The sequence below is a fragment of the Papaver somniferum genome, chromosome 9 (assembly GCF_003573695.1).
Source record: "Papaver somniferum cultivar HN1 chromosome 9, ASM357369v1, whole genome shotgun sequence".
NCBI classification, from domain to species: domain Eukaryota; kingdom Viridiplantae; phylum Streptophyta; class Magnoliopsida; order Ranunculales; family Papaveraceae; genus Papaver; species Papaver somniferum.
Window position 1 is genome coordinate 12,752,520 of NC_039366.1, and position 12,502 is coordinate 12,765,021.

The following is a 12,502-nucleotide window of genomic DNA, read 5'->3' on the forward strand; positions in this document are numbered from 1 at the left end:
AGGATCAATCTGTCTCCCACACAAAAACCCTAAAATTTTTGTTCTTTCTTGTGATAATAATCAAGGCGAACAGGAACCAATTGATAATCCGGTCAAATATTCCTGAAGAACAACCTAAATTAATCAATCAACTCACAACAATCTTAATCTTATGGTAGCAAAACAAGATGTTGCGGAATCACAAACAATGAGACGAAGATGTTTGTGATTACTTTTTATATCTTGCTTATCGGAGAAATCAAACAATCTCAAGACAATCAATATGATTGCACTGTTACGATAGAAGATGTAAGATCAGATCACACAACTATGATAAAAGTAGTATCGGTCTGACTTCACAATCCCAATGAAGTCTTTAAGTCGTTAACCTGGTTTTAGAAGAAGAAAACCAAAGGTTAAAAGAGAATCGACTTTAGCATGCAAACTAGTATCACACGTAAGGTGTGGGGATTATTTTTGCAGAGTTGCTAGATTTCCCCTTATATAGCCTTTCAAATCAGGGTTTTTCCTTAGTTACAAAGCAATCAATATCCACCGTTAGATGAAAACCTGATTTAGATTCAAGCTAATATTTCTCAACCGTTAGATCGAAAACTTAGCTTGTTATACACAAATGAATGTACACTTCTAGGTTTGTTAACCGCACCCAAATGTATACATTCTTGGTTAAACAATAGTCTAACAAAAAAGGTAAACCATATGAGCGTTTCATACCAACCATATTGTTCTTCACCGTAACTAGTTCAAATGACTCAAATGAACTAGTTAAGAGAGTTGTTCAATTACAAGGAAATCTTATGTAACTATACAAGACATAATTGAAGCAAATATGATTTGATTCACTCGAATCGGTTCATGAACTTTAATATCCACGGTTTGCAAATGCACTCCTTATTTTTTTAAGATTAAGTTCAAAAATCATCTTTAGAAATATAACCTTCCCAAGTTCGCAGACTAGTTTCGCGGACTTAAGATACCGGATAGAGTTTACAAACTCCAGCATAAATTCTCGGGATGAGAACTTCGCCGGTTCGAGGACTTGTTCGCAGACTTGGCTCACACAAGTAGTTTGTCAACTCCAGCAGAAATTCTCGGGTTTGAGAACTTCGACAGTTCGCGGACTGAGTTCGCGGACTTGGCACCTGCCATACTTCCGGTTCTCTTGATCAACAAAGTTCGAGAACTTCGGTTCAAGGAATACATTGGTTATGTAATCTAAACTATCATTCCAATTATTGAAACATTCTTAGAGGACGTTATATAGTTGTTACACTATTTCTCGTCAAAGCAATTTTCAAAGTGATTGAAACATATCATGACTTTCGTCACTAGGTAAAGATAAACTTGGTCGAAGTGAAAATCTTACCAATACATATTTCGATATATAGATAAACGAGGTATGCTCGGCTCGAAATACCAAATGTGTATACTCTAGTCTATATATATAGCATACGACTTTTGTCTCAAAGAGTAGGATATAGAATAGATAGACTTTTGAGTGACAGATAAGTTCAAGTCTCCACATACCTTTTTGTCGAGAAGTTCCACCGGTTCCTTGAGTATATCTTCTACTTGTATCATGAATCGCCATGAAGTCCTTGAGCTCAATTATACTTACTATCCTAGTCCGAGACTTAGCTATAAGAGACTAGAAATCAAGACTTATAGTTTTGATCATTAACATTGACAAACATGCTTGAGATAGAAACACATGCGAGTTTGACCGAGCAGCGCTCTAACAATCTCCCCCTTTGTCAATTTTAGTGACAAAACTATCAATACATATGGAATACAAAAAGATAATGAAACTTTATTAGCTCCTATCCCACATGTCTAATCTTCAACATTCCTCGAAATCTTCGTCCCTTCCAAGTACTCCAATGATGCCAAAGTTTGTAAGTTTAGTATCATCGTTGTTGAAGATTCGTAGCTATAACAATGAGAAAGTGTCGGTCTCAATCATTGTTATACAGTGTCATAGTATTATTACACAGTGTCAAAGTCCAATTGTATCAAAACTTCAACAATAATACTATGGTGATATGTATCACTCCCCCTTAGTCAATACTCTATCTCACATGAAAACCACTCCCCCTTACACAATGATCCGAAAACCATATGTATTTGTAGTGTGAACTACATATTAATTCTCCCCCTTTTTGTCAATAAAATTGGCAAAGGTACAAGAACGGGATCATAATGAAATTTCCGTAAGAGACATTTCATGACTGAGAGAAAGAAACACACACCATCTTATTTAGATGCAATCATATAGCCGAAGCTAACAACATTCATCAAGGAGTTTAAAGATACAAGATAACCCCTCTAAAATTCCACCGCCGTACACCCCTCAAGATATGACCATTAAGCACAAGTTCAAAAAAACTCTCCCCCATTTGATGTCATTCCCGAAAGAACAACAACGAGCGACCTTAATTTCAAGAGAAAAGAAGGATTTTTAATGGACACCAAAACCATGAGAATGATTTTTATATCCAAAACTCAATCAAATAATTCATAAACAAACCCATGATTAATTTAATTACAATACATAATCAAATTAACCACAAAAGTGATCAATTTAATTCATTGTGATCAGCATAAGTAAACTTACGGAGCAACGACTAAGATAACCATACAAGAGAGCGATTGGCTTAATCGTTTATATACTCAACACAAGAGAACTTGTGGAGTAATAACTAAATAATCAAGAACACAAAGTACCTCACGGAACAACCAACAAAGCTAATAAAAAATAATCAACTTGGCTGTATCATGCTCAACATAAGATACATTACGGAGCCTCACGATAATACAAAAAACATGGATCATTGAAGATCAATACCGTGGAATACACAAGGAATCATTCTTTTGCACAAGCATATACAATAGAAATAATCCTTCACTACACCATTTTAAGGTATTAGCAACCTTTCATAGATGTTGCTAAACAGGGTCGCAACAGGCTTTCGTTGTTGCTAAACACGGTGTCGCAATTTTTAGCAATGACATATGCTTTGCTGCGAATCTCGGTCAGCAACGACAATTCGCAACGGCGCTTGCCGTTGCTACATTTTTTATTCGCAACAACAACCTCTTGTTGCTAATCTGTTTTTAATTACAGGAATACCCTTACCCGGAACTAGATACTGTTGGTTTCGTTCCAATTTATTGGTTCAGGGTCTAATTTTGCAACAGAGGGTCGGGGTTGCTAATTTTTTGCAACCACAAAAAAATGTCAGGTATATGTTCATTGACCTAGTCAAAATTCATTACCCCCACATTTCCTCTCCTGCAATTACCTAGTTCCCCATATTCAACATCCACACAGATATACAAACTACAATGGTGATACAAAACTGTATTGTGGAGAATCTTACTGAGAATCACCACTAGATAATATTATAGAAGAAGAGATTCTTCAATTGATACAAATGTACACAAGTTACATAATCCAAAATTTTGTGACTGACATACAACTTTCGTTCTGTGTTGATGTTTATAAATGGATGGGTAACCTAGTTAATTTGTGTCAACTGACAGAGATATTGAAAAACAGGGAAATAAGGACTAAAATATCACCAGAATGTATCACGATACTCCGCTTGCTTAACAAACTTCCTCAACAAATCATACGTAGATGCAGCTGCTGCTAAAAAATCACCAAGTACTGCTTTTTGACTTAAGCCCAAATACCTTCATAATAACCAATTTGATGTTTCAGTACTAAGGTTACAAACAAAAGAATAAAGTCTAGATTTTGTATAATATGCAGAGACAAGTCAAAACCATGAAAAACAAATATCAAGAAATTAACTCTGTTATAAGTGTGAGAATGAGAGAACAATAATACAGTCCTAAAACCAAAACAGAGAGCCTAAAATTTAAGGTTAAAGGCTAATGGGTATTGAAAATGTGTTTAGACTCACTCAAAGAACTCACGGTTCACTTAAGAAAAAGAAAATTTTATTTCTTTTTTAAAACTTGGTCTTACAGACCTTAATTTTCTTTACAGAATGCTCTCTCTATTTTTTTTCCTAACACCTTACCACTCATGATTTCACTCGAGTACAAACCTTACTACCAACTTCGAGTTTCCACTCAACTACAACTTTGCAAGTTATAACTGAACCCACTCAAGCCTATTTATAGCTTTAGTTAACCGACCTCTTGAAGGTAAAGAACTTTCTTTTACTATCTAGTATACGACTACTCTAGAATAATCTAGTGACCGGCTTTCCAACAATATTTTACAACAAAATTCACAAACACTCTAGACAAATAAACCACCATATTACTTACTATCTAAGCACTCTAGATGCTTCTTATACTACCGACATAGCTCGGTTAAACCCATATTACTCTAGATTACTCTTAATTAATACGTATAAAGTTTACTCTTCCTACACACTAAATGAAGAAGGCAGTGATAAAAAAAATTGTCTTGACATTTATACCTTTGTTTCTTTGAACGGAGGGAGACAGTGTGATACTTTGGAGTGCAGGATTCCAGATTTTTATTCACCATTCAGCGTTCTTCAATGTACGCATCTTGATTTAGCAATCGAGAGTTAAGCTCTTGAACTTCATCCCTAAGTCCTTTCTCTTGCAAAAATGAAGGGTTAGAAATCAGTTGGTATGTTACAGGTCCAAGCTTAAATGGGTTGGAAAGCAAAGAAATGCCCTATTTCGAGCAAACAAGACGAAAAGAAATTAAATCAACATCAGAAATTCAATTGACTAAACCAGTTACTACCACTCAAACTCAATTATGATACAAATTAAGGTCTCTGCAATACCGAAGTAGTATGGCACTTAATGATAAGCAATGAAGGTCAAAGTACTCTCACTTGAAATTCCAATAATGCCTGGCTTGCTTACAGAACCTCAGCTTCTTGTAATGAGCATTTTAACCACACGATTAATTTTTTTCCTGCAATTGCAAGCGACCCCAATCCTCAATAAAAGTATCTTGCCAACAGTAAGGTCCAGCAATAACTTTACTCCATAATTTCCAAACTCTAAGAATCACAATCACAATATCTTGCAGAGGTAGTTTCTTAAATACTAGCCCAAATGTAATTAAGATAGTTTGTAATACGAAGAGGAGAAAAAAAGGCTTGAACAATCCAAGATAGTATCACCATGAACATGCCAAATATTGGACCATGTGTAACCATAAGTCAAAGAAAAAAAAAGCGAAAGATGAAAGAAAAATCTTACTAATATCCATCTCTAAGGCCACCAAATTTCCCTTGACCAGCAGTATCGCAACGGGATGAACTTCAACACAAATTTTAGCTGCAAATCTCCACCACCGCATCAATTGGTATACCCAGTAAGCCAACTTCCAGGTTTCCAAATGAAAAATTAATTGAATAGAGTTGAAATATACCTAGCAATTCTAATAATCGCCTTATCAGATGTAGGAATATCCATCTGTAGTCAACAACCTGAAATTCGCTAAACATATTTGTTCTGCTCCTTATTTCCCTTGCTTCATTGTTTATTATTTCTAGAACCTAATCAACAGAAAGTTCAAAGTTTAGGCATATATATGTCAGAATCGAAGTAAAGCGGGTCATTTATGCACCAAGCTTAATAAGGGCGTTTATGTTACATATGAAAGGGTGCAGAAACAAATACTTTACCTCCGGTATTGAATTAAGGACTCCGCTGGACATTGCAACATCCACACGCCATATACAACAACCGTATTTACTGCAGTTCAAGAGACAAAACATACTTTCGGCAATAAGCATATAGAATATTATATTTGATCTTGTCCGAACAAAAGTTCCATAAGAAAGAATTAGGAAATACCAGTTTATGCCTTCAGTTTGAGGAGTATGTCCCACTACCATTGCTTTACCACCTAATGCTTGCAACGTCTCTTGCAGAATCACGTATATCTGATTTAAGATAATACATTAAGTTTAGGAAGATAAAGGATATATGTAACAGCAAAAACCAAAGTTACTTGCTTGGCATGCTTGATAATCATCTATGTCACTGGTCTGTCCGGAGTACAATCGGTTCCAGTCAAGTATATCTCCTAGTTGAACCGATACCTACATGCATTACGCAGAACACATATCCTACTTGTAATCATTCAATAAACAAGAATCATATTTCTTGTCTCTCAGTAAATTAACCAAGCAACAAACAGACATAATACAAGCAAGGACCATTAGTTGTCGTCTCTCCACTGGTCCATGTAGTTTGTGCCATATCACCATGCAAATCTCCAACTACATTTAATCACACAAAAGCAATCAGTAACTAAAACCCAATTCCACACTAATTGCAAACCTCTGACGCCAAATAGGAAAATCAAACCTATCCCAATTTGTAAGTCTACACTAATTTCACAACCTAAACAAAAAAAATAAGCTTATTAAAGTAATGGGTTTTGGTTGACAGATTTACCATCAACGATTCTACTAATTTAAAAAATCCTAAGAAAATCCAAATAAAGAGCCTAGATTTTGTTAATTCAGACCGTATATGTACTCAACATCAAATCAAAACCAGCAGTATTTTTGATCAGTGAAATGAATACAACTAAACGATATAGCTAAGTCATGAAGTTATCGTGATTTCTTTTCACTCAGAACTTTAAAGCTACACGTTAGAATTCAAGTGTATAAACTCCGCCATTTTTCATCCCACTAGAAGTCTAACCTGTAGCTATGAACTGAATCACGATAAACTGCTAACCAATTCTATTTTGACATATCCACTTCATCCATTTGATGTTCTCATCAGATGATATATTACTCTCAAAATAAACTTTACAAGATCAAACAAAGTACTTTACAAGATCATACAAATTACTTAAAAAACTTCCTAAGGAACTCAGTTCATACAAACTTTCAAAACTTCCTAAGTTCAGTTCATACAAACTTTCAAAACTTCCTAAGTTCATAATTTAAACAAACTAGTTCTAGTGGTAGGGTTTCCGAAGCCCTTAGGTTAACGAAAGAAACATCTTCTTAGTGGAGAGAGAATGAGCAACAAGTAGCTTTTCAGAATCACCACTAGGACTATTTATTATGTTTAGTAAACATACAAATCTCAGACATGCTATTATCATCCAAAATCAAAAAAACTTCACAAAAACAATATTAAATTACAATCAAAACAACTTCACTACTAGTTCATAGAAACATATACCTTTTTAGTTCTTCCAAATTCAACTCTGACAAGTTCTTCTATGTCCAAACTCTGATGAGCAAACTGTAATCATATAACAATAACAAATCATTAAATCAGTTCATATTCTGAAACCCTAAAATAGAAATTAAACCCAAAACTGAAAATTGATTACACCCCTAAAACAGCTTAACATAAAACAATAAATTAAACTTATACCTTCTATGTTCTTCAGTTCTTCAGAGTTCTTTCTTCAGAATTCTTTCTTCAAAGTAGTCCAGCTCTTCAACCTTGACAAACCCTAAAATGGAAAAAATAAAATCGTATTAGATTCACAAATAAAACCCTTTAAATCGAAAAAGAAAGAAGAAATTAAAAAACTAAAATCGTAAACAACAGATTCACGGATGAAACCCTAAAATCGAGAAACGGAAATTGAAAAACTAAAATCAAAATCTTTAAAATCGAAAAAAGATTCAGAGATGAACCCTAAAATCAGTAAACTAAAATGAAAAAAAAAAGAAAAAAGAAAAAAGAAAAAAGCAGATTCACAAATGAAACCTGAAATCGAATGCCCTAAAATCGTGAAACCCTAGAATCGATAAACTGAAATCGAAAAACTAATAATGATAAACACTTACCAGATCGAACACGAGCAACCAAACCTCTAAGATTAACACTTAAGATCGAGCTGCAACTGAATCTTCAAGGAGAGAAAGTATCATGCGGGAGCAGAAAAGAAAAAAAGAGAGTGGGGAAAAATGAAAATGGCTGAATGGCTATGAAAATTCCAAGTATAGGTAGATAAGGCTAAAGGGGTGGAAAAATAAAGCAGAAGACTGACCAAACTTTGACTTGGGCGAAACAAAATGTCAAGGTGTTTCCGACCACACGCGTGCTTCGCATGCATGAACACCTCGATGTTGCTATTCGCAACCGAAATTCTGCTGTCGCTAAATTAGCAACAGGCATATGTCGTTGCAAAAATATATCAACCGAAATTAGCAACGGAAATTTCGCAACGGCACTAGCGTTGTTGCTACTCCGGGTTGCTATATCCTTAAAATGGTGTACTGCTTGGATACAAAAGACTTTAACCTATCTTCCGTCAAAGAGTGACAATATAGGCTTAACTTTTGTATTTGTCAAAAGTCCATTCATTCCTTAATCAATAAACGAATACCGATCATGAACGACTTTACTTTTGACAAAATATGGGACAACATAGTTCACAGACGTAAACACCAATATCCCATAACAAGTTGCAATATAACAAATCATAAAGATTAAATACTGCAAAACATCATCCTCCAAATATTTTTATAATTTAAACCAAAAACCTAAAAACAAGAAGATGAAAACAATAGCTATGTGTAGTCACAATCATCGTTATTCAAGCACTAGTTATTCTTCCAACTAAGCCAAAAAGAAGACATACTAGGAAACAAAAATAATCACAAGATACTTGATTTAAGACACCTTAAACTCTGTCAGCAACGAGATATTGAACATGTACAAGTTCATCAGTTGCCTTCTTTAGTTCGTTTTTCAGAAAATCAAGATTCCTTGTTGCAATCCCGAGATGCTCACGAACAACTTCAAAGTCATGAAGAAGATTTCCTACCAGTTGTGAAGACATTTGAACCGGTAGTTTGTTTTCATGATCAACAACATGAAAGCATGTTATGGAGACATCAATCAATTCACTGGTCTTGTCCAGCTTGACTTCATCAACCTTGTTGCTATTTAATAGAATCTTTTGACTTTATGGAACACAATATTTATAAAGCATTCCAAAAACGTTAGGAACCATGGCGTTCGTGTGGATCTGGTGCGTGTACGGAGGGATGAAAAGAAAGGACAAGAGACTAGAGAAGAATATAACTCCCAAAAAAAAATAACTCAATACACTCCTGCCAACTTTTTCAAGAAGCATCTTGAGAACAAAGAGCATCCTTCTTATTTAAAAGAGGGATGCAACCCTATGCAGTCATAGTGTGTTAAGATGAGCATTTGGCTCATCATCATTGACTTCTTCTTTCACTCCTTCAAGGGAATTTAGAGAGGAATCACACATCATAGTTGAAGAAGGTTTAGCAAGAGAGGAACTCGAAAATACCTGAGCCAGTTGCTATCCAAGTCTTTGATGCCCCGTTTGAGTTTGTTTATGCTGACCTTAAGTTTTATGACTCGATTATTAATATGCATGAAGTCTGGATCAAGAGTCTTGGAACCACATTCTTGTTCAGGGAGAGACAAGGAATTTACCCTTCTTTTCCTATGCCCTTTTCTCTTTTCAGATTTATTTAGGAAGTCAGTAGCTCTACTGTTGTTTTTCCTCCTACCTTTGTTGGAGTTTTTTGATCCAACAGCACAATCAAGAAAGAACTTATGACGGTGTCTTGTTTGATTGTAGAAACTGTTATTTGGCCCAACACAATGAGAGACAGGTTTAATAACTTCTTTAGACACCCATGCAAGAATGTTGAGAAGTTTTTCATTCCTAATCCGAAAATGACATTTCTTCTCAGAATGTCCTTTGTTTCCGCAGTAATAGCAGTTCAAGGGTTTGCATATCTTTATCCGAGTCGATTTAGAGGGAGAACAATTCTTGCCTTTATATATATTGCATGCTGCGAGCGGTTTTTCACATGAGGAATTTTCGCTAGCTTTAACGAAATTGATCTTACTAGTTCTTGGAGCGTCTATTCCTTTATATCCCAGACCACGTGTATCACGATGTTCTTTACATGCTCCAATCATAGAAGATAATTTTGTAGAGCTCGAATTGAACCTTTTCAGATTCTCTTCCAGTGATTTTACTTTATCAAGAGCAGCAACAAGATCAGCTTCCAAGGATTTTTCTTTGGAAAGGAGACTAAGTTCTTTGTCATTAAAACATTTTTGTTGAGAGTCATATCTTGCATCAACATCTACAAGTTTTTCTTTCAACAAACCGAGATTTCGGAGAAGATTATAACATTTATACCTATTTGTGCGTAAATCTTCATCATGATATTTAATGATAGATTTTAGGAGTCTATACCCACCATCATATCCTTTAAAGAGTTTTCTCAACTTTCTGTTTTCTTGACAAAGAGGAGTCATGTATTTTCTCAAGCAAGTTGTTGACTTCTTCTCTTTCAAAGCACGATCAAACAACTTGATATATTGAGAAACTTCCTCATCAACACTTTCCCTTCTTCTGAATCACTATCGTCTGAAATATCATCCAATTGTTCATCAAGAGATTTTTCCCAATCGAATGTAGATTCAGACAAGGGACAAGAGACAAAGGTTTTCTTAGAGGTTTCAGGACTTTGAAACACACCAGAGTGATTCTGAACTGGTGTTGTGTCATTAGAGATAATATCTTCCAACCTCAAATTTCCACAAACACAGACTTTTGAGGTCTTAAACGTGTTTTCCTTCTTTGATACCAATTTAAAAATTGGGGGTCTAACAACACCACCCAATATTTCACTTAGAAATCTGTATGGACTAACTCCGAAACACTTTCTAGAGAATTAACTAGATAGTCAGACTCAATCTAGGCAAAAGTATCTCAAGGAGTTAATATATCTCTCTTGTTTTGATTTACTCAAGCTAATAGAAATCAGCGAGTCTTTAATCAAACACAAGGAATAACTTGGACGGTACCAAAGACCAATATCCAAGGATCGATCAATGATAATCAGCAACCAAAGGTTGGATTATAATAATTGATGATCTAAATGCACAACCTGTATTATTTCAATTATAAAGATAAACAATATAAAGCGGAAACTGAAACAACACAGACACCAGAAATTTTGCTAACGAGGAAACCGCAGATGTAGAAAAACCTTGGGACCTAGTCCATATTGATTACACACTGTATTAAGCCGCTACAAACACTAGCCTACTCCAAGCTAACTTCGGACTGGACTATAGTGGAAACCAAATCAGTCTCCCACTGATCCAAGGTACAATTATACTCCTACGCCTCTGATCCCAGCAGGATGCTGCGCACTTGATTCCCTTAGCTGATCTCCTCCACAACTAAGAGTTGCTACGACCCAAAATCGCAGGCTTTAACAATAAACAAATCTGTCTCATACAGACAAGTCTATCAAAGGATCAATCTGTCTCCCAAAGAAAAACCCTAAAGTTTGTGTTCCTTGTTTTGATAATAATCAAGGCGCACAGGATCCAATTGATAATCCAGTTTTATATTCCCGAAAAACATCCTAGATTAATTAATCACCTCACAACAATCTAAATCGTAAGGTAGCGAAACAAGATGTTGCGGAATCACAAACAATGAGACGAAGATGTTTGTGATTACTTTTTACATCTTGCCTATCGGAGAAGTCAAACAATACCAAGCCAATCAATATGATTGTACTGTTACGATAGAAGATGCAAGATCAGATCACACAACTACGATAAAATTAGTATCGGTCTAGCTTCACAATCCTAATGAAGTCTTTAAGTCGTTAACCTGGTTTTAGAAAAAGAAAACCAAAGGTTAAAGGAGAATCAAATCTAGCACACAAACTAGTATCACACGTAAGGTGTGGGGATTAGTTTTGCAGAGTTGCTAGATGTCCCCTTATATAGCCTTTCAAATCATGGTTTTGCCTTAGTTACAAAGCAATCAATATCCACTGTTAGATGAAAACCTAATTTAGATTCAAGCTAATATTTCTCAACTGTTAGATCAAAAACTTAGCTTGTTATACACAAATGACTATACGCTTTTAGGTTTGTTAGCCGCACCCAAACGTGTACATTGTTGGTTCAACAATAGTCTAACCAAAAAGGTTAACCATATGAGCGTTTCATACCAACCATGTTCTTCTTCACCATAACTAGTTCAAATGACTCAAATTAAATAGTTAAGAGAGTTGTTCAATTGCAAGGAAATCTTATGCGACTACACAAGACACAATTGAAGTAAAGATGATTTGGTTCACTCGAATCGGTTCATGAACTTTAATAGCCACGGTTTGCAAATGCATTCCTCAGTCTTTTAAGATTAAGTTCAGAAATCATCTTTAGATATATATAACCTTCTCAAGTTCGCAGACTAGGTTCGCGGACTTAAGACACCGGATAAAGTTTATAAACTCCGGCAGAAATTCTCAGGATGAGAAATTCGTCGGTCCACGGACCGGGTTCGCGGACTTGGCTCACGCATGTAATTTGTCAACTCCAGCAGAAATTCTCGGGTTTGAGAACTTCGAAAGTTCGCGGACTGAGTTCGCGGACTTGTCACTTGCCATACTTCTGGTTCTCTTGATCAACGAAGTTCCAGAACTTCGGTTCAAGGAATCCATTGGTTATGTAATCTAAACTCTCATTC

The 12,502-nt window shown here is 35.4% G+C and overlaps 1 protein-coding gene across 4 annotated transcripts; it reads right to left on the bottom strand.

Annotated features, from left to right (window-relative positions):
* Nucleotides 1-3,307: 3,307 nt before the first annotated feature.
* LOC113307764 (shewanella-like protein phosphatase 1) lies at nucleotides 3,308-7,922 on the bottom strand. 4 transcript variants are annotated; one of them, XR_003339306.1, is made up of 11 exons: nucleotides 7,797-7,922; nucleotides 7,375-7,456; nucleotides 7,177-7,239; nucleotides 6,189-6,251; nucleotides 5,824-5,912; nucleotides 5,652-5,721; nucleotides 5,396-5,522; nucleotides 5,224-5,301; nucleotides 4,851-4,933; nucleotides 4,458-4,605; nucleotides 3,308-3,696 (listed from the first exon to the last, which is right to left on the bottom strand). XR_003339306.1 is itself a non-coding variant. In XM_026556214.1 (10 exons), exons 4-9 carry the CDS (start codon nucleotides 6,237-6,239, stop codon nucleotides 4,529-4,531), a joined length of 492 nt encoding a protein of 163 aa, XP_026411999.1. In that variant the 5' UTR covers nucleotides 6,240-6,251; nucleotides 7,177-7,239; nucleotides 7,375-7,456; nucleotides 7,797-7,922; the 3' UTR covers nucleotides 3,308-3,696; nucleotides 4,458-4,528. The 4 variants fall into 4 exon arrangements, 1 of the variants encoding a protein (XP_026411999.1); XM_026556214.1 differs by lacking the exon at nucleotides 4,851-4,933; XR_003339305.1 differs by having other exon boundaries at nucleotides 3,311-3,696; nucleotides 4,458-4,933.
* Between the last annotated feature and the right edge of the window lie 4,580 nt (nucleotides 7,923-12,502).

Bases quoted from the DNA above. Each gene is read 5' to 3' on its own strand.
- LOC113307764 (XM_026556214.1), bottom strand. From the start codon at position 6,239: ATGGTGATATGGCACAAACTACATGGACCAGTGGAGAGACGACAACTA. The intron at 5,523-5,651 runs GTAAAGTATTTG...TCTGTTGATTAG, and splicing joins TCCTTAATTCAATACCGGAG to GTTCTAGAAATAATAAACAA. The intron at 4,606-5,223 runs GTAAGATTTTTC...CATTTTTGCAAG, and splicing joins GGCCTTAGAGATGGATATTA to AGAAAGGACTTAGGGATGAA.